General features: G+C 43.0%; 2 protein-coding genes across 2 annotated transcripts; both read right to left on the bottom strand.

Annotated features, from left to right (window-relative positions):
* Window positions 1-272: 272 nt before the first annotated feature.
* Window positions 273-1,934, bottom strand: slc10a3 (solute carrier family 10 member 3). The gene has a single exon (XM_080736465.1). It carries the CDS (start codon window positions 1,911-1,913, stop codon window positions 483-485), a length of 1,431 nt encoding a protein of 476 aa, XP_080592591.1. The 5' UTR covers window positions 1,914-1,934; the 3' UTR covers window positions 273-482.
* Window positions 1,935-4,705: 2,771 nt separating this feature from the next.
* chmp1a (charged multivesicular body protein 1A) lies at window positions 4,706-16,028 on the bottom strand. Its single transcript, XM_080736665.1, has 7 exons — window positions 15,903-16,028; window positions 14,935-14,954; window positions 14,770-14,847; window positions 11,557-11,703; window positions 10,447-10,575; window positions 7,574-7,767; window positions 4,706-6,735 (listed from the first exon to the last, which is right to left on the bottom strand). Exons 1-7 carry the CDS (start codon window positions 15,907-15,909, stop codon window positions 6,714-6,716), a joined length of 597 nt encoding a protein of 198 aa, XP_080592791.1. The 5' UTR covers window positions 15,910-16,028; the 3' UTR covers window positions 4,706-6,713.
* Window positions 16,029-26,179: the final 10,151 nt, after the last annotated feature.

The raw sequence follows: 26,179 nt of genomic DNA, 5'->3' as shown, positions 1-26,179 counted from the left end.
ATTTTGGAAACATGACTGTTGAACAGCATTTCCATATTCAGTTCAACAATCTTCCAAAATGCATCCTCCACTTCTAAGACACATGGACCTCTTGTAAACATGATATAAATCAATCTTTTTACCCCCCCCAATTAGAAAACAGAAAACCTGGTAGAAAAATATCTCGTCTCTTATAGGTATTTCTCTTTTTTTATATTTACATCACGTAGTACCTCACAGTACAACCAGATTAAAAAATGACATACTGTAAAATAAACAAAAGTCTTAGAGAGGTAAAGGCCTTTGGTTTTCATGAAAAAATAAACAAAAGAAGACAAAAAGTCCTGCACTGTCATGTGTACAACAACAGTGATGATTGGATTTTTGATTGTGTCTCTTGCCATGATCTGTGTGTGATTTGTAGCCTGGACTATTTAGGGCAGCATCGTTCCACAGGGTTGTTTTTGTAATAGCTCAGAAGAAAAAATAACAGGCTACAATCATCAGGTTTCAGTCCTGGGGGGAGAGGGCCCACAAAACCTCCGGTGGGCAAAGTTACCCAGAACAATGAGCAGCATCTCTGAGGTGCTACTGAGGGCCACAATGAACGGTGCCTGTGATGCAAAATCTGCCTCCACCCGGCGGAAGGACAGCTGCATGACGGCGAGGGCCAGGAGGCTGTTCTGGACGCCCACCTCGATGCTGACCGTCTTTCTCTGCGTTAGCGGCAGTCCTGCCAACCTGGCCAGGACCGCCCCGACCACGAGACCGAACACAGGAACGGTCACCCCGGCCGCCACGATCTGGGGCCTGACGTTGGCCAGGATGGACGCACCCATCTGGTAGGCCATGAAGATCCCACCCACGATGAGCACGAAGCTGAAGGGTCGTATGAGCGACAGGAGGACACGGGTGAGAGCGGGCAACCGCAGCTTTATCAGCATGCCCAGGGATATTGGGATGGCAATGAAGAGGAGGGTGCCCAGGATCTTGAGAAAGGGCACGTGGAGCGCAGCATGGACCCCCAGTAACTTCCCATACAGTGCTGATGACAGAGGCATGGCTGCCGCTGCAACTACCGTGGAAACCAGTGTCATGGAGATGGCCAGGGTGACATCCCCACCTAGCAACAGGCTGTACAGGTAGCCCCCGCCGCCCCCAGGTGCCGAGCAGGTGATGACCAAGCCCAGGGACAGAGCCTTGGGCAGCGCGGTGAGCCTGGAGAGACCATATGCATACAGTGGCATCACCAGGAACTGACCTGCCACCCCCAGGAACAATGGCACCGGCCTCTTCAGCAGACTCCTCAGCACGTCCACCTCCACCTTGCACCCGAAGGCACACTTGTTTATGAAGATGAGGGGCAGCAAGGCGAACAGGACAGGGTTCTCGGAGAAGTGGGACAGCCCACCCGACTGGATCAGCCGGGTGGCTGGGTCATCAGTACCAGGCGCCACCCTGATGGAGTAGTCTGTCCTCTCCTCGATCAGAACCGGTACAGAGTCCTGGTCCAGGTCAAGCAGCTGGATGAGCAGCGGTGCCGTGCCGGGCAACCCAGAACGTATGCTGATAATGTAGCTCTTTACCGGTCCTGTGTGGCCGCTATCGGTAACGTTCAGGATGGACAGAACCTCCGGGTCCAGGGAGCGAACGCTCACAGTCTGCTTCAAGCTCTCTCGGCCCTTCCTGCTCGCGGCACCGCTCCGATACCGACTGGAGATTACAATCACGCCGTTGGTGTTCTCGGGGAACTCGAACTCCTGGTTGGACCCGTCGCCGATCTTAATGTACCTTCTGCTGCTGTCGGCCGTTACGTTCGTGTTGTTGTTGCTGTTGTCGTCGTGTGTCAGGGACCTGTCCGTGCCCGGCGTCGTCCCCTGGTCCGCTTCCCCGCTAATGAGGAAGAGACAACAGAATGCAAATAGCGTCCTCATCGTGTTGACGGACAGGGGGCAGAGGGGCGCCGCATAGACACGCTTCTTCCCCCTGCTAGCGGGCCTCCCTCCCGTCCCTCCCCAGACGGTCTATGCCGCCGCCCTGCTAGAACAAGTGATTAAACTTCTCATATCCTCCGGTGCAAAACAACAACTGCGTCGGCGGTGGCGGCCGATGGCTCCACGTTCCCGTTCCTCCGCCTGGTTCCCATTTTCTCGCTCTCTTTATACCGGAACCTAAACATCACCCCGCCCTGTCGGTCGGTCTGACTGACTAGAGCTGCTTTGCTTCTCTGTCTCTCTCTTCACTTCTCTCTCTGTCGCCCACGGCTACAGAATGGCACCATCAAAAAATCCCTGCCAAATCCTCAGCACACGCCACGCCAAATTTCACTCTCTCCGAGCTAGGAAAAGATCTCGGCAATCCGACGCCTCCTCCTCGCCTTCTCCGGTTTTATTGTCTCTCTGTCTCTGCTTGATGTCAAGTATCACCATCGTAGCCACCGTTTCAACCCCCCCGTTCGCTCCTCTCAGCCCCCTCTCAATTGCTAAGCCCCCCCCCCCTCTAATCCAATGGGAGCAGCCCGACGCGTTAAAGCCTATGGTTAAAGCCTGACCCTTCGTCGTGCGGCGGTGTCGCGCGCCCAAAATAGCCGATCTACAAGAGCACGACGCGTCGCCTCGCTGTCTTGCTTGTGAGCTTGTAGATCCGTTACTTTCGGAGAGCGCTGCTCTCCACGTCCGAAGGGGGAGAGCCAACAATCTATTAACGGGGGTGTGCTGGGTCTCTCATGATAACACAGGGAATACCACCACTTGTTCCATGGGGAAGCAGCAAGGGATTACCCGACGTCCACACACACACACACACACACACACACACACACACACACACACACACACACACACACACACACACACACACACACACACACACACACACACACACACACGCACACGCACGCGCAACGCTTTTGTTTATATAAGGCTGACTGACCAAACCAAAATTGTGTTGTTTTTTTGGGGGGGTGGAGACTGAATCCCGTAAAATCGAAATATTATCACAATATTTAAAAAGAAACATGAAATGAATTAGAGATGCAATATGAAGCGGGGAATTACAGTATCACAGCTCGTTAACTTCTTCTGTCTTTATTCAGAGGGCGTACAACAATGGGTGTTGAAACTGTACTGTACCCACCCACCCTATTGTTCAACCCTCCTCATTGTATTTCTCTTTTAGGCTACTGTAGGCCTACTACTGCCTCTTCTGATTGGGAAGAAGGGTTGCAATAACAACAAAAAACATTGCTGTGCTTCTCTAACGAGGCACTACATTTATTTAGGCAAAGTAGTCTATTTGATTACTGTAACATTTTTTTACAACCCCAATAAGCAAGTTTAGCAAAACGTGTATGTTAAACATGAATTGTTTCAGTTTCAGCAGGCCTATCAGTGACAAAATGTTTGCTCACACCTGACCTTCGGCCCACTGGCTATTAACCTTTCTGATGGTTGTGAGAAAACACATGTAGTCACAGTATCCACTTCCAGTCACTTGCCAAGTAGGTTGTCCGTTGTTGCTTATTGTCAAACACAACAATTACAACAGTGAAATTGTATACCGGTCTCTGTTATGTAACCTCAGGGGAAATCCCTGTCAGCATATCTATCTATGCCATCAATATAGTCTATCTTGACTCTTACACTGACTGATCATGGATGTCCTTTGGACATTGAAAGTTTGAAACAACACATTTTCAAGGTTGACACACTTGTTTTCTTCACTAGTGTAAGAGGTCAGGGAAGTTGAGTCACTTGGTATTTTTGTAGTGCCAATGCACCCAGGCTTATCTATCCATTATCACTGGTGTGTTAATTACTGTGTTCAGTGTAAACAAAAACGTTGCTCGAGCAGTTTATCATGTATTGTGTTTCGGTTTTGTGTGGCCTGGCTACATTCTGTCACCATGGCTCAGTTCTAAGAGAGGAGGTGGAAACACTTGTGTGCACAGACTGCACACCAAGGCAACTTGGAGGGGCTTTCAGTACTGCCCTTAGTGACCTATGGTGATGTGAGGCAGCCAAGTGCCCTGCCTGGTATTTCTTTCCTGTAACCCATGGGTGTCTACTTATTTGACTCGACTGTGGTACCGTATGTTCATTTAACTGGCAACCCCTTTCACACGCAAATAATAAAAGATAAAATAAATAGGGCGAGGTTGAAGAGGACATTCTTCTCACTCTTCACACTCCTACTTGACTTTTGCAGTAACACCCCAGTGACGATTTAATTACAGGAACATTTGCAAAAGCAAATTGTATTAACTGTGAACAGTGAGTCATCCTTGATGATTATGATGATGAGGTTCTTATTTAGACTGTTATTCACTCATTGGTTGACTTTTTGGAGCCCCCCAATTACAATAACCAAGAAGAGTAATAAGTAACAGATGGATAAACAGCATAAAACCACTCGTTTCTTTGCTGCTATGTTAAGCTTCCATTGCCTTGCTAATGTGAGTGTTGCTTTTAACCCTGACAGATTGACTGTGCTTCTGGCGACATCTACTGTTGGTTTAAACAATGAACTTGTAAGGAAATTGATAGTCAATGCACCACACACACACACACACACACACACACACACACACACACACACACACACACACACACACACACACACACACACACACACACACACACACACACACACACACACACACACACACACACACACACACACACACACACACACACACACACACACACACACACACACACACACACACACACACACACACGTTAAAGAATACATGTATATAGAAAACAGAAATTATTAATAAAAACAACTTCAAATATTTGAAGTCAAATGACAGCCTCTGCAACAGAGGGCAGATTTATTTTCAGATAAATATACAAAACAAAAGTACTGCAAGGTCTGTGCAACCTTTGAGTATAAATAACCCCTCCATGTTAAAATAAAAGAAAGGGTTAAGGGTGAAGTTGATCATAGGCGTAGACCTGCCTCAACTAAATCAAGGGCTCAAAGAAGGACGCATCAATACAAAATACAAACTACTAGTATTTTCTGATAAAAGAGCACATTAGAGATCCAATAGGCTTCTATGTAGCGCAAAGACACGATTCCATTAATTTGATGCTTTCTTCAAGTTTTCAAATGATCTGAAAACTATGAAGCCCTGTGCATAAATCATGTAGAAGTAACAAAAAAGCAAATTCTTCCAAATACCAAAGAAAACTAAATTATAGAGATCTATGTTGAGTCAGATAAGATGGTTTCTTTTCAGATAAACCAACAAATTTAAAGGCAGAGATGTGGTCACTGAGTTCACCTACTTAATCACCACAAGCCAGACTCGCCAAACTAAAAACAGATCAGCACCTATGGGCAACTTCAACCCTTTAGAGAACACACGTATACCGTATACAATAATATCCACCAATGAATGTAATGGCAACCAGAGATTTCTCAAATACTTCTGAACAGAAATCTTAATCAGAGGTGGCCTTATACCTCTGGTAATAAAGACTGAGATGTTCAGAGAACCACTGAACTGTTCAAAGCTCACAAATTCGCAGTCTGTGTGGAGAGCCTTGGATAAATGACAGACCTTGAGAGCCGACAGGAAGTGGTTTAAGACGGAAATGACAAAGTGCAGGTTCCATTACCTTCTATTCATTCTCTACACTAGTGTCATTCAGGCACTGAGAGGGAAGCACATGCATTGCAAATAAGGCGTACTCAAAGTAAAAATGAAGAACACAGGCATGGGATATAATCAATAGAGCTGGACAAAAAAAATATAAGATGAGAACGAAAATAAATCTTTAATCAGAAAACTATCGAGGATTGTCCTTTGTCTCTTAGAGTGTCTCCAGAAGCCTTCAGGTGTTACGATGAAAACAAAACAAAAAAACTAAACTTTTTTTTGCTTGTGTCTCTCCCTCATTACCGATTCCTGTTAGTGTTATCAACATGCCATCGTGCCTTAGCTCCCTAGACAATACGAGTAATCATATTAGCATATATCAGCATATATCAGAGTACATATCCCTTTCCCAATCTACTGCATGTGATTTCTGTCTTCCAGGAGAATTAGCATGGGCTTCGCAGAATTGCGCAGTATGGAACCACCTCAATCATACGTCACAATCTGCATAATGTCTGACAAACAAAATAAAACCCCCACATCTTCAACCCACCCTACAACAATTAAGTGCCAGGGAGAAACAGACTCCCTTATATTAATATTTCTACTTATTAAAACTCTCTTTTGCATTGTACATTATGTAAAATGCTTCTTTACAAAGGAAAGAACACATCCAGATATGTGACCAGAGCTTGAGATAGAGAAACCAATAAAAGATTTTCAGAGGTGGTGGGATGTGTGTGTATATGTGAGCGAGAGAGCGAGCGCTAGGAGAGCGCAATGAAAAAAGAAACCGAAAGAGGAAAAAAGGTTGACTGAGATAAAACTGAGATACAGCAATAAAGTGAGGGGAAAGTGAACGAGAGCGAACCCAAAGAAGAAAAGATGTAAAACAAAAGCAAGAGAGAAGGGAGAACCGACAGGATGGTAAAGTCTTCTCAGGTGTTGCCTCTAGCGTATGAAGAGTGTATTTATAGCCCAGGGGATGTAATCAATGGGTTCATTAACTCCTCAAGGTAGAGCTATTTTAATAGAAACACACACACACAGCGCTTGTTGGTGTCTTTACAATTTGCCTGTCTCAAAGCATCTGTTGCAAGCCCGCCACACCTCCTTCAACCGGTCTTCAGTTCCGTAAAGCGGCCAACCTGCATGAGAATAAAAGCAGAGCAGCATTGAAAAAGAAGACTTCACACAAACTTGTTCTATTTCTTATAAACAATGGCTACAGTACTATCTATCCATCTATCCATCATTGTCACTGTCAGATGGAAACCTACTTTTCAGGAAATCTAAAAAATAACCTGTGTTCCAACAGATCCAATATAGTTATTAGTCAAAAGCTCTTAATAATACTTTTTTGTATTGGTTCAGTATTTATAAAACCCACAGACAAGACACACAACCTCTTTTATTTCCGTTTCAAAATGTTTACATGTGTTTATCTACAAGCTCACAAGGTGTCGCGATGCAAAGTGGCTTATTTTTGCGGCTTTTACGCAACACTCACGGAGTAGGACTTTGATTTATGGAAATTAATGAAATATGGTTTCTGACAGCAACAATATACAGTTTATATTGCACTAATGGACCATACATGTTAAAGCTATACTGTGTAAGTTGTTCAACTAGTGGTCAGTAGCGCTATAGCAAACCGCGGTCGCGTCTGCTTCTTTCGGTCGTTTTTCGCCGCGGACCGGGCCTTCAGACCACCGCGTCCGCCTCGCCGCATCCCTCTCCGATCAGACATTCGGGAGTTACGGACTCCTTCACCAGCGTAAATGCTGCGTCACCGGTTCGATTCCCAATCCGGTCGACCTTTGCCGCATGTCACTCCCTGTCTCTCACCATTTCCTGTCAGTCTACTGTCCTATCCAATAAAGGCAAAAAGCCCAAAAAGAAATCTTAAAAAGAAAAAAAAATATTAGTTTTATTGGAAAAGTTACATAGTATAGCTTTAAATATTATACAAATATGGCTCCCTACCTTCGGGACAGCAGATCCTCCTTGTCCTGCTGGCGTGAGGACTCGCCACCCAGTGAGCTGGCTCCAGCAGGCAGCTGACTGAGTTGGTCCATCACCTCCAGACCACCCTCCTCTGCTATCTGGTGAATCAGATCATCCACTTGATCCTGGGGTGTGGTCAGCGTGGTGGCCGAGCTCATTGAATCCTCCATCACCTAGCGGGGAGAGAGACAGGGACGAGAATTGCCCGAGTTGATAATGCAATAGTAGAACCAAACCAAACAAGGGTGTCCAATAGGCTTGCTTGAGTCTGTGCTGCTCCTGCGCTAAATGCAGGAGTCACCAACCTTTGAGAGGCTGAAGGCTACCTGAATGGGTTGATATGATGGGTTACTTGTTTGATATAATCGCCTTCGCCTGGATAATATACATTTGCTCGATTTACCTTTAAATAATTAATATTATGTATTTAATAGTACATAGCCCAACAGGCTATTATAAAAATAGCCTAATAGGATACAAATGATCACACATTTTTAATTCCTCACAATCATTATTAATAATGTTTTACCAGGTGCCAGGTGATCATAGGAAAACATACATATTATTTAGACATGCCAGTTTTACGATTTCTCTATTTATCTCAGCATAAATCTGTTTCAAAATTTTAAAGTGATAACATTTAAACATGATCCTGATACAAATACACATTGTATATAAAATGACACACAAAGGGCAATTTCCATCTCTGCCACACCATCTAGGCTATTTTTAGAACACACTCTACTGGTGACATGCTATTTTTAGAACATGCGCAGGGGGTGCCTCATTCGCCCCCCGCAGGCAACCAGGTGCTCACGAGCACTATGTTGGCTACCACTGACTGCGCTACAGGAAAAGCCACCTTGGAGTCACCAAAATCAGTAGGGTTCATCCTTGAATCTCCCACTTAGCTTATGAGATGCTGTATGTTGAATCAAGGTGATATTTTGACCTGAGGGTGGCGCTAGAGGATAAGTCATTGGGTCACTCCAATAGTGTTAATCTTCCAGGGAGCAAGAAAGTGCTGACCAAGTTTCATGGCAATTTGCCATAGACTAATTATCTCTGCAAGGCCGGAACGGCCGGGGGCGGGGATTATGTTTTCGGCCCTGTCTGTCCATTATGATAACCCGTAATTGCCGGACCATAAGCCGCGTCTTTTTTCCCATGTTTTGAATCCTGCGGCTTGTACGACGGTGCGGCTTATATATAGATTTTGCACCGCTAACAGCCAGTTTGTTTTACAATGGTCTTTAACAAGGATTTATATATAGATTTTACAGCTAACGGCCACCAGGGGCGCTCTAGCGGGAAGCAGGAAGGACACCTGCGGCTTATAGTCAGGTGCGGCTTATATTATGTAAATATTGTTTTTTTGTTCTAAATGAATTATCCGGTGCGGCTTATATTCAGGTGCGGCTTATAGTCCAGCAATTACGGTAGCTTCTAAAGTTTGCCATAGGGGCCCAATTAGCAAAGGATGCCATAAAATCCTGAATGCAACATCGGGTTTTGCCCACACATCGAGGGGCCTTTAAACAACACAGAGCAATTTCACATACACACATTAGGGAGCTTCACAAATGCTAAGATGTTTTGTTCCAGAGACCCCCCACACCGAATTACGTATAAATGGTCTCGTGAGTCATGTGACAGTGTGCGCAGCTTCTTTCAAAGTCCACATCACCAATGATATGTTTTGATGTGTGTTGTTTGTTGATGCTAGATGGCGCTCTTCACTAACAAAGTGAAACCAAGCTCATTCAATTCCCCATAACAATGGAACTAATTACCACAACGGCACAATTTATTTTGTACGATTCTCTGAGATTCTACTATGCGTTTTAAAGCGACCCGTGCATGGATTGTTGTGAAGAATCATAGTCTATGATTTTTCAAAGGTTCTCTTGAACTCTGTGAATCCTGCTAGGGAAAGAGGACAACTCCGCACTAAAAGACATCAAGGCTCATTTTCCTACTTATATTGATCCCAAATGACTGTCCATGGGTCTATTAGACAGAAATGCCCCTGTCGTCCAGTTTCCCCAGCAGACCCCAGCAGCCCTCATAGCATTGAGTTCATACTCTATACTGTTTGTTGGTAATTGCCATCACAAACTTGTTCCTTCACAAACTTGTTCTATTTCTTATTTTAAAAATGGCATATATAATGTACACAACATCCAACCATACCCAAAGCGGATTCACAAACTTAGTACGATCATGGAGATCGTACTAAGTTTAATGGCAATCTGTCCATTCGGTGAGATGAGGTGATATATGTCTTGGCCCAAAACATCATGGAAGGTGCACAGAAAATTCCATAGCAATCCAGCCAGTCGTTTTTGAGATATAGGTGGTTAACAGACTGACAGACAGACACAGCAAACCTCAGAGCCCTGTGGCCAGTGGGGATAAAAATCTAAATCGAAAGCTGAAATTGGATTTCACTATGTGAAGACAGAAATGCGCTGAAAGGGGAGCTTTGATGAAGGCTTAGTCTATAGGAAGAAAAAAGAAACTTAAATCTAATCATCGACACAAATTATCAAGCCTTTAAATCTATTTGTTTGTTCTATGGACAGGAACAACAATATAAAAACCTCAACCGGGATTAAAACAGCAGGTCCTCACAAACGCTGGCAGTTGACCAAATAAAATGTTGTGACCTACAATTACAGTATATTCCCTGTACATATTTGTATTCATTCAATGTCTATTTTTAGCCTAGAATGGTGCTAAACTAAATTCTGTTGTACTGGTAGGTACAGGTACAATGACAACACAATACACATATGCACAGTGTCAGTCAGACCAAAACAATCACACTGATGGGGACAGTCCCCACTCACCGAAGTGTGGACATCAAGGTTCTGAACCTGCGTTTCAAATTTATCCATAACAGCAGAGACTTTCTGCAGGTCCATAGAGCCCAGAGCCTTGTCTAGGGCCTTTGTCACTTGTGTCATGTTCTTAGTCACCTGGAGGGCGAAAAAAATAGATTAGTGGAACATAAAGTTTGGATTCATAATAATAATAATACATTTTATTTATATTGCACTTTACATTTGAAACAAATCTCAAAATGCTACAGTACAGAATAAATAAATAAAAAACGTTTGTATAAAACAATAAAAAAAAAAAAAGAAAGATTAAAAAAGAAGCAAGGGTAGAAATGAAAACCTAACGGTAGTGTGGAATTTTAGGTGAGGGCAGAGAAGAAGAGTTTCTTTTCTCAAAGATGCACTTGGGTTGTTCTGTTTTTACCGTCTCTCCTCAACTTTTGAGAGACACTTTTGTGTAACTATCTGTTAAGTCTGCTTTAAAGCCATAATTATTGTTATCATTTTTACACAAAAGTACTAGGTAAGATTAGGAGGTTAAACACACTAGGCTTAGAGGTGAGTGCCATCCATTGTAACTTTTGTTTGGTGGAGCAAGCGAAAAAACAGACAACAAATACATCAGTCTTTTTCCTTTTTTTCTTGTTTGGCTTTCCACAATGTGTGTAGCTCCAGTACATTGTGAGCGTCCCAATGTAAATAAACAAAGATTCAAATTTCCGCAATCAGCAATCTTTTCCAGTTCATTTACTAGATATTCAGTCCCTTAAGCCTCGAACAGAGTCGGTGTAGTGCGGTCTGCGGTGTAGTCTTTTTGAGTCATAAAACTACAACGTTAACGCTCAAAAAGACTACACCGCACTACACCTGCTATCCACCGCGGACCCGACTCTGTTCGAGGCTTTAGACCACAAGACTGGCATGTACAAAAGAGAAATCTAATTCAGAGGGAATGCAAGGGATTATGTGATTGGATTATTTGAAAATGGGTCATGATCAAAATGATCTAGCTGAATCTCTATATGCCATTGTTGGTATGACATAGTCCTATAAAATATAAATGAGCATAGCAGATGTGCAGGACAGTGGCACAATAACCTTCTAAAAATAGTAACTTACCCCCTTCATGGTGACAGCAGTCTGTACTTTAGATGCCACTGCGTCAACACGAGACGCCATGCGCAGCCAATTAAGGCCCTCATTTTTCTTCCGGATAGCGTTCTCTGCATAAACTCTGGCAACTTCCACATTCTTCTGTTGGAGAGCCTGGTAATGGGACAAACATACCGTGACCTTAATACATTGAATAAGTAGCGTGAAAGCATGTCTTATGTGTTTGTATTCTAAATATGTATGACTTAAGGAAACCATGATGTCAAGTTAGGACTACTCTCTTTACCAACAAGCACACAAACTGCATGTTCCATAATGAGGGTTCCACTACTGTGACAGAAGTACATCTTTTGGGTGTGTCACAAAATCGCTCGTAGCCACGATGCAATATTTATTTTATTAAAAATACAGAAGCCAACAGGATAGTCTTCCTCAGGGTTTTGATTCTATCCTGTCAAAATATTGGCTTCTGTATTTTAAATAAATCAATATTGCATCATGGCTACAAGCTGTGCGTCCTCCTCCTTTTTTTAAATTGTAACAAGACTTCAGACAAAAGTCTTAAAAGCCCTACCGGCTCCATCTCGAAGCCATTGTTGACACTGAAACCAGCCCAAATGGGTTTGAACCGACCGAATCTGCCATCCTTGGATCCAGAATAGCTTTAGTGAAATAAAATAAAGTACTATACTTAAAAACCTAGAAAGTGCCTCAAAGCAGAAAACATTTAAATGTAATCTACCTGTTAAATTATGAAAAGTTGATATTTTGTCCTGAGGATAGCGAAAGAGTAAAGGTCATGGGGTAACTAAAAGGGCTAGAGCTGCAGTGACTATGAATACACTTAGCAAGTCTCATGGCAATCCTCCAGTCAGATTCTGATATTGTGTGCAAGTGGAGAAATTAGAGTCAATGCTATCGAGCATGAAGATACACTCCAAATTCCAGGGCAATCCAGTTGGTATAGCTTTGAGATGCGTTTGTTGAGATTGATAGCAGCAGGGCTACTGCAGGATGCCTGGTGGCTTAGCTAGTATTTCTTTATTTTAAATGTTCTCATAATGATACCAATAAAGACAAACTTTACAGTATTATATGGTGGTTCCATTGATCCAAGCTGAAACACAATTGATGAATCAATTCAAATCAACTAACTCTGATTGCTGAAGTGGTCAGTTGGTTGGGCTGTGAAGGCTTATGATTTTCAAGTGGTCCCTGATCCAGAAAGGTTTAGGGACCACTGTCTACATTACACATTTACTGTCTGAAATTATTGTTTGCTTATTTCTCAATTCACCTATTTGTTAAGGATTTCATGCACATTTTATTTACAATTTGAGATGCCACTAAGTGGCAAGCAAAATGCTGTAATGGTAAGGCAACAGCCTAGAAGACCAGAAGTTAAATTCCTGGCTCTGTGTTGGGAATGTCCTGGAACAACACAAAAGCTGCTTCCAATGAGCACTTTTGTGCCTTGCAATCTTTTGTAACCTTTTTCATTCATGTCTGCTTAATGTTTGAAATCTTAACCTGGTGCTTATGTGTTATGGCAAGTGCAAAATAATATTACAACCTAGAGTCTAATCTAAACAGATGATATCATTTTCACCCATCCATGAAAATACATTTAATATATAGTGAGTGAAGTGAAAGATTATTCAACAGGGACATAATTATCTACCCAGTGAAACAACAAGGGATGGATTACTTTATCACCCCTTTGCTACATAAGTAAGTGATGTAATTTCGCTTTTTATTCTGTACTGATAAACAAATCAGCTGGAAACACAATTTCACTGTTTCACATTAATTTTTGAGCGGTGCTAACCGCTCCTATAGACCGCTTTTTTACCAAAACTATGATGTCACAAATGATGATGACATGAGTTCGCTAGACCAATGAAACACTTCGATTCTGTTGATCTGTCCATGATGTCATAGTCACAGAGGCACCCGATTGGTTAACCCTGATTTAGAACGCGTTTAGGCCGCGTAAAATACGTCATAACGCGTTTAGGCCGCGTAAAATATGTCATAGCGCGTTTAGGCCGCGTAAAATACGTCATCAAAAATTATTGAGCGGTGCTAACCTTGAATTTCAAAATTGTATTAGATGAATATCACTTATAAGCGATAAAATAACCACACTTTTAGACAGACTGTGGAAAATCTTACAGGTTATAAATGATAGGCAGCTAATACAAGTTTAAAATACAAATGAACAGACTTTGAAAAACTAAAATATTCATCTTCTGGCCTCTTCTCTCTGGAGGCCTCTCTGGAGGTAAATAAGGTCACTTATCATTACACTACGACACTCTTACAAGTTACAATCCGTAGCTTGGTCAACTAACTGATGAGAAATGACGATAAAGACTTATATAGTCTGAGCAGACCTCTAGACTGACATCATACACAACAAAAACAATATTGCCATGCATGCCTATCAACACTGATTCGCGCAGGAATTAGTTTGCACCGCTCACTTCGCACGGGTGCGATTTTTCAATAATCGGCAGCTTTCTAGACCCAATGTGAGGAAAGCAAGGTACCTTAAGTAAACAACAGTAATTAGTGGGCTCCTTCTTCAATAATAAACTTTGAGTGCCATCTGCTGGCTAATGCCTACCACTTCTAAAACTGACACGTGGGTGCCAGCAGAACATACTATAGATCTGGAGCTCTATTTAGTACAAATTGTCATATCTGTCTTTGGGGTATAATTATTTGAACCGTCTTATTATTAAAAAATAAGTAAAGTCTCCATAGGTCCTAAAGAACAGATGAATGACTCAATGTAAAATACCAAATTGCCACACCCAAATGCCTCTGCATTTAGACACCTAACACAAAGTCACAAATAGTAAAGACACACACACACACACACACACACACACACACACACACACACACACACACACACACACACACACACACACACACACACACACACACACACACACTCGTCGCGCGCACACACGCGCACACACACAAAGTACCAAGACGAAGACTTATGTAGAAAGAGTTTAGCATGTCATATGGGCTTTGGATGTTGTAACAATTTACATTCAGGTGGTCCAGAAGAATACACTTAGTTTAACATGATAAGAATATCCTCCTGACTACCAAGAACCAACCACAAAATGCCCATTGGCTTCTGTTACAGCATAATTACCTGCACTACATCACACAATGGAATATAAATTGAGTTTTACTCACCTTCTTCACTTTGGCCTGTTCTTTCTCTGAATCCTTCTCTGCCTTTTTGGCAAGCTTCTCCAGCTGCTTGGCTGTAAACTAAAACACACAAACTCATTTAAAACAAATTAAAAAAAATGGTTTATTTCAAACTTAAATCGACCAAACATTTTCTCAAAAATGTACCTTCAACTGGAAGAGCGTTTCTGTGGAGAGGGAGAGAAATGGAATGAGGAATCAAGATTCATCATTCTGATTTTCAATCATTCTGTATCGTCATTCATTTTGTTCAGTAATGCATTTCATGTATCTATGCAAAATGTTAGCCTACATATTAATGTCTACATAAATCTCAATGGGACGATGGGGATCCACATGTTATAGTTTCATGTTTGTCATGTTATAGTTTCATGTGTTTGTTAATGTCAGGGATCACCATCATGGGTCCTTGGAGGGGTTCCAGACTTCCAGGAGGACCCCTGCTAAATTGATAGGGACCTAATTGGACCTTTAAGAGTGTACTGTACAAAATACAAATGGAACCAAATGGACCCATAGAGGTCACTCTCAGAGTTAAATGAACAGATGAATCGATCAGAGATAAGAATCGAATCAAAAGGGGGGAGGGGTCCGTGGCCAAAAAATGCCTATCAAACTGGGAGACCTTCAATGAAAAAGTTGACAATCACTGGTCTACAGTATGTCAATTTCTAGCCCTGAATACAGGACGGTCATGTATTGACCGTCCTGTATTCAGGGCTAGTCAATTTCAAACACTACAAAAACATGCCACGCCACTTAATTTATCATACTTTGTAGGCCATGCTTCAATGCTTGTCTGACAGAACCTCGCTTGTGGTTGAACCGAACCAAAGAACTTGCATGGTGTCAGTGTCAAGGCTCTTTGGCCAACTCGAGTAAAACAGATTAACAAGTAACAGGGAATCAAAAAGGTAGTGATTGACAAAACACAGTCACATTAGTGAGACGAAATCAACGAGTGTCAACTAAATCTGTTCGTGTTCAAGACAAAGTAAGATATGTAGCATCCAGCTGAACGTTAGCTAACTAGCTGTCACGCTGAGACTGATCGAAAACAAAGGCGAACAGTAGAATATGAACTCTTCGGTGGAAGCCCAGGCATACATACATACCATCCATGTCGAGGTGGTGCTAAATTTCGAATTTCGATTGTAATTAAATTCTCTTTGACAGCAAACAGTTATTGATCTCTTGTTTTGATTCCTGAATCTGACTCTACACTTCCTGGTTCAGCGGTGGTCACGTGGTTAGGGGCGGAACCAGATCGGGTTTCTCTCTGGGTCGCTCTGGGACTGGGTGGAGCCCAACACAACGAGGCAGCCCACCCCGTCCCCAATGAAAACATACAGGAGGACGATCCCGACCTGATCATCAACAGCCAGACTCTCCCAGAATGGTGATGCCAAACCTGCTGAGGACGCAGAACGGTTACAGGATGAGACCAGACAGACCGCCTCGGCCGGTGAGGGAGAACAAGCGGAGGATTGCTCACGTCTGGAAGTGGAAGAGGAGGAGGGAGAGAGTTGGGAGTGGGACACGCTGTTCAACGATGATGGGGACTGTCTGGAGCCACATCTTCTTGAAGAGGTGAGTGCTCTGCCTACGTTTACTAAGTGGTGCCAGGTGAAAGACTCCAGTGATCAATCTGACTTATGCAAAGTGGAAGAGAAAACTGACCGTAAAACTAGTAGAAAACTATTTGTTAGGAGGTTTGCTGAACATTGTCTCTTTCTTCATCCTTGCAAATTGTATACACATACACATGTCATGGCCCGTTATCCCACACCCCAGGGCTGCTGTGGCTCAGGAGGTAGAGCAGGTCATCAAACTAGTAAGACGCCTCAGGGCGACATGCAACCTCGAGGTCGCGCCAATCCTTGGCCATCTGGCCAGTGATGTATGTTGGACCAGTTAACCATATATGGAGACCCCTGGTACCCATATATGGAGATCCATGTACTCTATATGGTATATCCCTTTTATGCCCATACATGGAGGTGGAAATCTTGCTCTTTCGAACGACCGTCATTTCAACAAAGGAGTGTCAGGAGGGTTGGCGACTCACCCCATGGAGGTTAGGTTTAAGGGTTAGAGTTGTGTGTCGAAAAGATGACACGTACGTCACGTAGTAACAGCGAAACGGTCCCTACATGGAGATCCCTGTCTGAACCAGCCACACAGATATGGGCTGTCTTCCTCCATATATGGGCATTCCCATTTGAAGTCCTGTTAGATATGGGCTTAATATTGATGACATCAGGGATCTCCATATATGTGCATAAAAAATAATCTTTTAGATTGGTTCCCATGACATCACAACATACAATCCCTTTTATGCCCATACATGGAGATCCCTATCTGAACCAGCCACACAGATATGGGCTATGTCTTGGCCATCTAGTGGCCAGTGATGTATATCATATATGGGCATAAAAGGTATTCTGGGGAATACCCATATATGGACTTTTACACAGTGATGTGTCAGGGGAACGAAGTACAGCGTCAGGCGTGACCTACATACAGACAGAGATACGCGGACAAGATGTGCCGGTTTTCATAGTAAACTTGCAACCTACAGTCGCAATTAATGATCTGTGGGTCGGCGGTTCGAATACCGACTCCTCCTGTCCACATGTCAATTGTTGAAGTGTTCTTGGGCAAGACACTGAACCCCACATTACCTCCAATGCGTAGGTCGGTGCTAGCTTGCCACCATTGGTGTGGGAATGTGGGAAGGGAGGACGCTGGGGTATACTGTTCGCTGCTTCACTTCCCAATGTATGAATGAATGAATGGACCCAAAGCTCTTTCTCAACTTGCTCATTCTCAACTTACTTAGAAAAGCATAATAAAAGTGCAATCCATTATTATTATTATCTGTCCTTTGTTGTCTCGTCATTCATTCAGATGGGTGTGATGGAGGGCAGGAAGAAAAAGTCAATCCAGGAGGCCAGGTTTGACTACTACAACTACAACATGGACAGAGATGAAGATGCAGACATCGACCTCCGAGAGGACAAGCTGTCTCACATCGTAGAGATCTACGACTTCCCAGCTGAGTTCAAGACAGGATCTCATCAAGTCATTTCAGTCCTACCAGTAAGTACAAGATGATTTGGCTGTACTAATCGAAGCATTCATGTCTCACAAGGCTTCAAGTGTACGCAAGTGCAGAATTCCTACATAATTATGCCCTCATTGTGTGTGTGTGTGTGTGTGTGTGTGTGTGTGTGTGTGTGTGTGTGTGTGTGTGTGTGTGTGTGTGTGTGTGTGTGTGTGTGTGTGTGTGTGTGTGTGCAGAGAGGTTTTGACATCCAATGGATTGATGACTCGCATGCACTGGGCCTCTTCTCCAGCCCCATAGCAGGTTGGTTTAAAAAGGACTGTGAAGAGTTACTTTTTGAATGTAACGAAGTGTAATGTGTAATTAATTCTCTTCTATTATATAGTCTTGTAGACTTGTACATGATCTCAAAATAGAAATACACTTGTTATTGCGACCGTCAGGGAGCAGTTTACTATGAAAACCTGCACCGGCCGTCCGTCCGTCGGTCGGTCACACGTCACACGTCACACCTTTGCCCTGCTCATATCTCCGCATCAGTATATAGGGCTTGTTTGTTTATTGTATGACATCACGCCACATCATCAGCTGTGGACTCTGTGATGTCATCGTATCGCATCAGTATATAGGGCTTGTTTGTTTATTGTATGACATCACGCCACATCATCAGCTGTGGACTCTGTGATGTCATCGTATCTCCATATATGGCCATCTCCGTATATGGAGATATAAGTCGTCCATGCCCAAGTATGGGCTGGTGAGGTCAGACTTTGTGTGATGCGTAGGTTATCTCCATATATGGAGATTCAACATTCCAGGCAATGCTCTCTTCCCTGGTGAGAATTGCCCCTTTATATAGGGCTTGTTTGTGTATTGTATGACATCACGCCACATCATCAGCTGTGGACTCTGTGATGTCATCGTATCTCCATATATGGCCATCTCCGTATATGGAGATATAAGTCGTCCATGCCCAAGTATGGGCTGGTGAGGTCAGACTTTGTGTGATGCGTAGGTTATCTCCATATTAACCTCGCCTCACCAGGCTTTCCTGAGAGAAAGCCTGGTATTCGTTTACTAAACAGGTCGTCTGATCCGGTCTAGACCGGATGATATCTTACGTCATTTTGTATTCAAACGGACTACACTTTGGCCGGAACTACCGACCGGAATCAGTTTTATTCAAAGTTAGCGCATGCGCAAAACCAGGTTAAAACTGATTCCGGTCGGTAGTTCCGGCCAAATTGTAGTCCGTTTTGAATACAAAATGACGTGGAACGTCATCCGCTCCCGACCGGATCAAAAGCCCGAAATTGGAAGCGATCCCAGGCTATCTCCATATATGGAGATTCAACATTCCAGGTGTAACTATGGCTACCCGTATGACGTGAGAGGTGGAGGTTGTGATATTTGTGGAGATAAGCGACCAACGGTCGCTTATCTCCCGATTAGGGAGTCTTACTGGTATTAAGAGGCACTTAATGATATGTATGATTGAATGTTATTCTTTGTGTCAGCTCGTGAGGCCCTGAAGTCCAAACATCCGTTGATGAAGGTGCGGCCTCTCTCCAGATCGTCTGCCACTACCAAGGCCAAAGCTCGTAGCTGCTCAGGTTTGCATCACATATTGGTTTAAACATATTCAGAGATTCTCTCTAAGCATATTGTGAGCTAGCTCAGATTGATAAATTTCTATGCCAACTTTGGTAGGAAAGCGTTTGTTTTTAAGTGTTAATTAACATTATATAGAGTTAAGGCTTTTATAGGTATTATAAGTATACTATCCTAATGGTTATTGGTCCTTCAATGCTGTGATATTCTGCTGACATCGAACCTAGACATTGTCATGTGATCATTTTGAGACCCTTGTGGTCCTGGAAGAATTGTATTCTAATACACTAAAACAAAACAAAAATCTATACATGGACATGGTCACAAGATCCAGATAATAATACCATCTGGATCTTGTTTATGTACCAGTATGTTAACTGTGTTTTAGAGTTTTTATTATCTGCTGTAACATAAATTGCCCAGTTTAGGACATGATAATAAACTTGACCTTGACACATTTCATCAAGGTACCTGGTTTTACTTATTCACGTGCTCTGACATTTGACAGGATCAGGGATTCTAACTGTAATTGAATAAGAATTGTGTTTTTCCAAAAGTCATGGATACACAAGACTACCTATTCGCCAAAAGTGAGGTGGTGATGACTACAATTTCTTAGATTTAGGCATCATAGCTTTGAGTGTAGGCACCGCCCACGGTTGAATAGTGAAAGTCAAGAGCAAGTGATGGTACAGAGTTTTGTACATGATTGTTATCAGTGCTCCTGTGTCCAGAGCGGCTCTGCGCTTTTATTGATTTAAAAGGAGGGTGGATCATTGTTTTATGGTGAAATACTTAATTTCTTCAGGACAGCCTTTTGTGTATCTAATATGCAGTACTTTGCAGTGCAGAGTGTTAAGGAACACATAGCAGGAGGTTGAAATTTGTAGCTTGAAATCGCAGCTTAAACGAGGCGCCATGACATGCAACCGAAACAAAACATCAGTCGTTGCACTCTTGTGATTGGTCACATATTGACTTATGTGTATTATGTTGCTTTAAATGTATTGGTTGTGACAGTAATGTATTAATCTGTTCCTGTGTCAAAGATTATGAACCTATAAATGATACAGTTTGGCCATACTGATGTACATTTGATTTTCAATGGGCGAATGGGGAAACTATACTATGGGGAAAAATCACAGTGGATGGGACCGTAAGGCCCATTTCTATTTCTATTGCATCACTATTGCATCCGTATTAACAGCAAAAAACAATCGTATCTTTTAAACCAACCTCCAGACTACCTCTTGCCTGCTAAGGAGCGACCCCAAACAAGTGCAGCGTTGGCCCGCAGGCTGGTGATCGGAGCCCTGCGTGTGAAGAGCAACCAGACCAAGGAGGACCGTGAGTCTGAGAAAAAGAAGCTCCAGGAAGCCAGAGGTAAACATAGACATATCATGGTACATGTTAGAACATAGATATCAAAAGTTAGATACCTCATCCGCCGCTGCAGTTCATTGGCACGACTGGTAAAACAGGACTGGCGGAACTGTGCACGCTTGAAACAAATGTATGTTTTTTTTTTTTTTTATTTGGTCAAATGTATCAAGCATATTTGCTTTCAGCTTCTTTGGGCGTATGTTCGGTGAAGAAGAGGAACTGCTTTGATTTTTTTTTAAGATTTGTTTTTGGGCTTTTTGCCTTTATTGGATAGGACAGTAGACTGACAGGAAATGGGGGAGAGACAGGGAGTGACATGCGGCAAAGGTCGCCTGGATCGGGAATCGAACCAGCGACGCCGACAGGCATTGATGCCGAAATGGCAATGCCTATATGGTATGCGCCTGGTCCACTAGGCCACCAGGCGCCCCCTGCTTTGATTTTTTAAATGGAAATATAAGTGGGGCAGAAACAGTGGATCATCGCGCAGACCTCGCGGTGTTAAGCTGTTTTTGTGAAAGCCGATCTCTTTTTGTGTGTTGTTGAGTTGAGTCGTCCCGTTAATCCAGTGTCATGTCGCCACTGATGTTTATGATGATCATGCAATATGACTGCACACGCTATATGGCGATCAGCACCGCGGACAGCGACCGTTCTGCTATTCCATCCTCACCAATTCTCTCGTCTGAACCTGTTATGTTAAAAATACAGACGAGCGATGTCATTTAATTGCGATTCACAGCTTCCCACCCTCACTATCTGTACGAAGAAAAAAATATATAATACAAAAAATAAGAAGCTTTTGTTGTAAAAAATGTTTTGTCAGTTTGTTTAATCCTGTTTTGCTGAATTGATATGTTGTGAGTTGTAGTGAAATGTTGTACCATCTCCTTCCCAGCTTGCTTCCATATCCTGGCTGCCAGAGAGCGAATGAGAGATAAGATAGTATGTCCAGTACTGGGTTCAGGTCCAACACGCAACAAGGCAGAGTGGAGTCCACACAGCTAGAGTAGTGATTGATCACATGCTGAGTGCTTGTCCTCTATGATCCAATATCCCTAAAGGCAACAGCATCTGCCGTTGTTTGCAAACATTAAAATTGAATGGGTACGGGGATGGATTCCGTAATACGACAGTGTCACTCGCCAAAAAAGAACTGCTACAATCTAACAACATGTCATGATGCAACATATACATTTGTGTAAATGTATCTTTCCGGGGATAATGACCTTCAAATTAATTTGAATATGCTTTCTGTGTGCTGTTTGTCCTCTAGTTCCACAACCTGCAGGAGCTGAGGCATAGTGCATCGCTGGCCAACAAAGTCTTCATTCAGAGGGACTACAGCGAAGGCACCACCTGCAAGTTCCAAACTAAGTTCCCCTCTGAACCGGAAAGCAGGGTGAGGGGGCATATAGAGAAAATCTTCGTTTGTTTTCTTTTCAATGGCAAATGTGTGTGATGAGTAGATGTGTGTGTATTTGTGTCTGTAGTGTAGCTCAGAAGTACGATTTGAACCGCTGCTGCTTGTGGCAGGGCCACTCGGTCAGCACTCAGCAGTATTAAAATATTTGAAGACAAGTGAGGATGTGTGTTAAAGTGTGGATGCATTGAATTACCTACTTTCGTAATAATGATAGCGTCACTTGCAAAAATAAGTTATCAGCCAACGACACTGTCGTACTGCTGGGGCTTCTGCTCAGCTGCTGCACTGCTGTGGAATGCCCTCCCTGACCACCTGAGAGCACCACAGTCAGTCGATACTTTTAAAAGGGGACCGTATTATTTTAGCTGTGTAATATACGTGATCCACCATGTGCTTTTAAACCATATCTGAGCTGTGTATAATTGTGCACTGTTCTTAATTTACTAATTTAAACTGCCTTTGACCATTTTAGTCCCTTTTAAATCTTTTTCTTTGCCTTTTTGAATGAAGCACTTTTGTTTCAAATATATATTTATCATATTATTTCAACCCAGGCCCTAACTTGCCAAGGCCCTGCTTGGCTTTACTAATTAACATATGTCTTATGCCCATATATGGAGATCCCTGTCCCAATGTCATCAATATTAAGGACATATCTGGGAATGCCCATATTTGGTAATGCCCATATATGGGCATGTTTTGACATAACCTTGTTGTCTTTCATGCAGGGGTCTCCATATATGGGTAACTGGTCCGATATACATCACTGGCCAGATGGCCAAGAATTGAGCCCTGAGGCGTCGTACTAGTTATTATGCAATGAAGTGAATAAGGGTTTACTACTCAAGCTTTATTATGAGTGCAAATTAACTACCTATCGGTATCTGTCAACGTTTGGATGCACACTTTACTCGCAGTAGCATAACATATTATACTGTATGCTCATGCTTGTCTCCAGATTGAGCGGACACTGTTTGAGGACCCTGTGAAGACGTTGAATAACTACTACACCGAGGCGGAGAAGATTGGAGGCCAGTCCTACCTGGAGTAGTCTCGCGTAGCCAGACAACTATTCCACAATCTCTGAATGCTATATAGAGTCTGGAACAGCAGCTCCCTAACGGCGAGTAATGGAAAAGGGCATTGCCGTTCAAGAAAATATATTTTAAAATGTCATTTCTGCTAAGCAGCAAGCTAAACATGCTTATATGATTTTTATTTATATAATGATAAATGTGAGCGATGTGAGACTGAAACGGAAGTGACGAGGGGGCTTCACTTCCGCTTCATCTCGCACTCATCGTTTCTATTTCCCTTTACCAGACTGTATGCCGGGAGCATTTGACCAAATCGCGGAGGCAACAGTCTGGCCACGCGAGACTATACATGTACCTGGAGGGATGCCTGGCCTCATCTTCCTCTGCATGGAGACACGCTATGAGAAAGTAAGACTTGGAGAAGATGTCTCACTCTCTTACTGGCCCAGGATTACCTGGGTTGATAATCTTTTGCCATTTGTTCTTTCATTCTCTCATGTCAACTTGCCATTATGATCTGTCTGTGATTCAGGTACTTAAGAAGATTGGCAAGTATATTCAAGAACAAAATGAGAAGATCTACGCTCCCAGAGGGCTGCTCATCACAGATCCCATTGAAAGGGGAATGAGGGTTGTATCCTTACGTGTGTGTGTTTGTGGGGGGGGGGGGGTGGATTCGGGCCCATGGTGGAGGGGTGCCTTAATTATTTTATACTTTAGCTATTGAAAAATAGCAGATCTACAAGCTCACAGGGCGGCTCTGCGAGCTTGTAGATCTGCTATTTTTGAAAAGTCGTGGAAATGTGAACATTTGTAACTAAGGTTTTGCTTCTGGGGGGGTCCCTCGAATAACATATTTTGAGATGGGTGTCCGTTTTGGGGGTCCTTCACATGAAAAAGTTTGAGCAGCACTGACATAGAAACATAGGTTTTTCAAAAAACCTTAGAATGATTTAGAAGACATTTATAGAAGACACAATTTCACGCTTAAAAAAAAAAGAAAATAGCAAATCTACAAGCTTGCAGTGAGCTGTATATCTGCTATTTTTCAATAGTTAAAGCACAAAATAATGTTAATAATGCGTTACCAGTCTAAATGGGTTAAACCCCCCCCCCCCCCCCTATGAAGAACATTCATGGGGGGCCCGCAGTGAATCCTTGTACCCAGGGCCCAGAATTTGGTGCGACACCCCTGGGGGGGGGGGGGGGGGTGTATGCATGTCAGCATGTATTACCATGTGTGATCATTGATCAACTTTCACAACTCTTATGTCGGCAGCCCTTAACTCCTCTTTCATTACATTGAAATCTCTATTTACGAGGACCGAGGCTCCAGTGGTTCCAGCTCAGGCAGCAGCACAACATCCGGTAGCACCGGTCGATGACGAGGCACACACACAACCACTCAACCATACCACTAGGCCCGTTTTTCACTCACCACCATGGATGGTCCACCCGGACAACAGACACTAGAGCTCTTGGCTAAGTTCCCATAAAGGCTATAGCATGTAAAACGAAACACAAGGCCAGGCATGTTGCTCCTCATCTCTCACTGCTAAAGTTGTCCTGGTCTGACTCATGTGCAGGCTGCTAGGGAGGGAAAGAGACTTCACTTGAGAACCCACCTAGAGTCAACCAACAGAAAGCTCATTATTGCAGCTCATTACCATCAACTGCTAGGGCAGGGGTCTTCAACAGGGGGTCCTCAGAGTTACTACAGGGTGTCCTCCAAATCTTTGTGTGTGATAGGAACTTTTTTTTCTCTACACTACCACTTACCCTAGTTTCCCTATTATGTGTGGAACGAATATCCAAGCTACAAAATAGCAGATTTACAAGCTTGTAGATCTGCTATTCTTGGCAAAGAGGTTTGGTGTAGAGGGAAACAAGACAGTCAGACTTAAGTTTTGATGGTTCAAGTGGTTAAATGTCTAGAAATACACATTAGACCAACAACCTACACTGATGATAGTGCTGTCAAACAAGTCTACTCTGTTTAAACACATGGTAATGAGATGTGTACTGTATGACCAACATCAAATAAATACTGCTTCATCACCACAATATTAAGGTAATCTGCTTTCTTTTTGTGCATCTTTCGATAGCCAGTAGAGGTTTATAATCCCCCTGAAGATGTTGATTGGAACAATTTGAATCGAGTTTGGTTCCTTGTGTTCCAGGAGTGCAACACAGTTGACATTTAATGACAAGCAAATGGAGTAGATTTCCATATCGTTGTTGTCGGGTGGAAACCTCATGTACAAATACCGTTCGTTTTGTATGTATCATTTTAAAAATGATTTAGACTAGTGAAAACAGCCGATCTACAAGCACACAACACCTCGCGGTGTGAGGCGTTGTGTGCTTGTAGATCTGCTGTTTTCACGATTTTTGTGTGACGGCCTTGTGTGATGAAGCGAGGCTTTACATTGCAAATAAACATGCACATTTGAAACTTGGGAGATACGAGGTTTCTGCCCGAGAGTGACGATATGCAACATGGAACAAAACTTAAAGAGAGGAGAGGGACCAAAAGGAGAAGAGGGGTGAAGGGAGGAGTTAATTTGTTCTGGGCTGAATGGGGTCATCAAAATGCCACCTGGCCCAGAGACCTCCAAAACCTTCACCCATTATTGCATGTGAATTAATAGGAGATTTATAGTAGGAGATATGAGGCTCAAGTTCAAGTTGGGGGCTTTGTCTCAAAAAGGAAACTTGAAGCTACCTATGCACATTAGAGATATAGATATACAAGATAATACATCCTTTTTTATGGCGGAGATCAATCGATTCTAGATCCGTTATGGAGCAAGATATTTAAATAAATATATACCTCCAGAGAATAGATAAAATTGTATCCTGTCTTGC

This window comes from Nannobrachium achirus, assembly GCF_963921795.1.
Source record: "Nannobrachium achirus genome assembly, chromosome: 11".
NCBI classification, from domain to species: domain Eukaryota; kingdom Metazoa; phylum Chordata; class Actinopteri; order Myctophiformes; family Myctophidae; genus Nannobrachium; species Nannobrachium achirus.
Note: the sequence above shows the minus strand (reverse complement) of the source record. Positions and strands in the feature narration are given on the sequence as shown.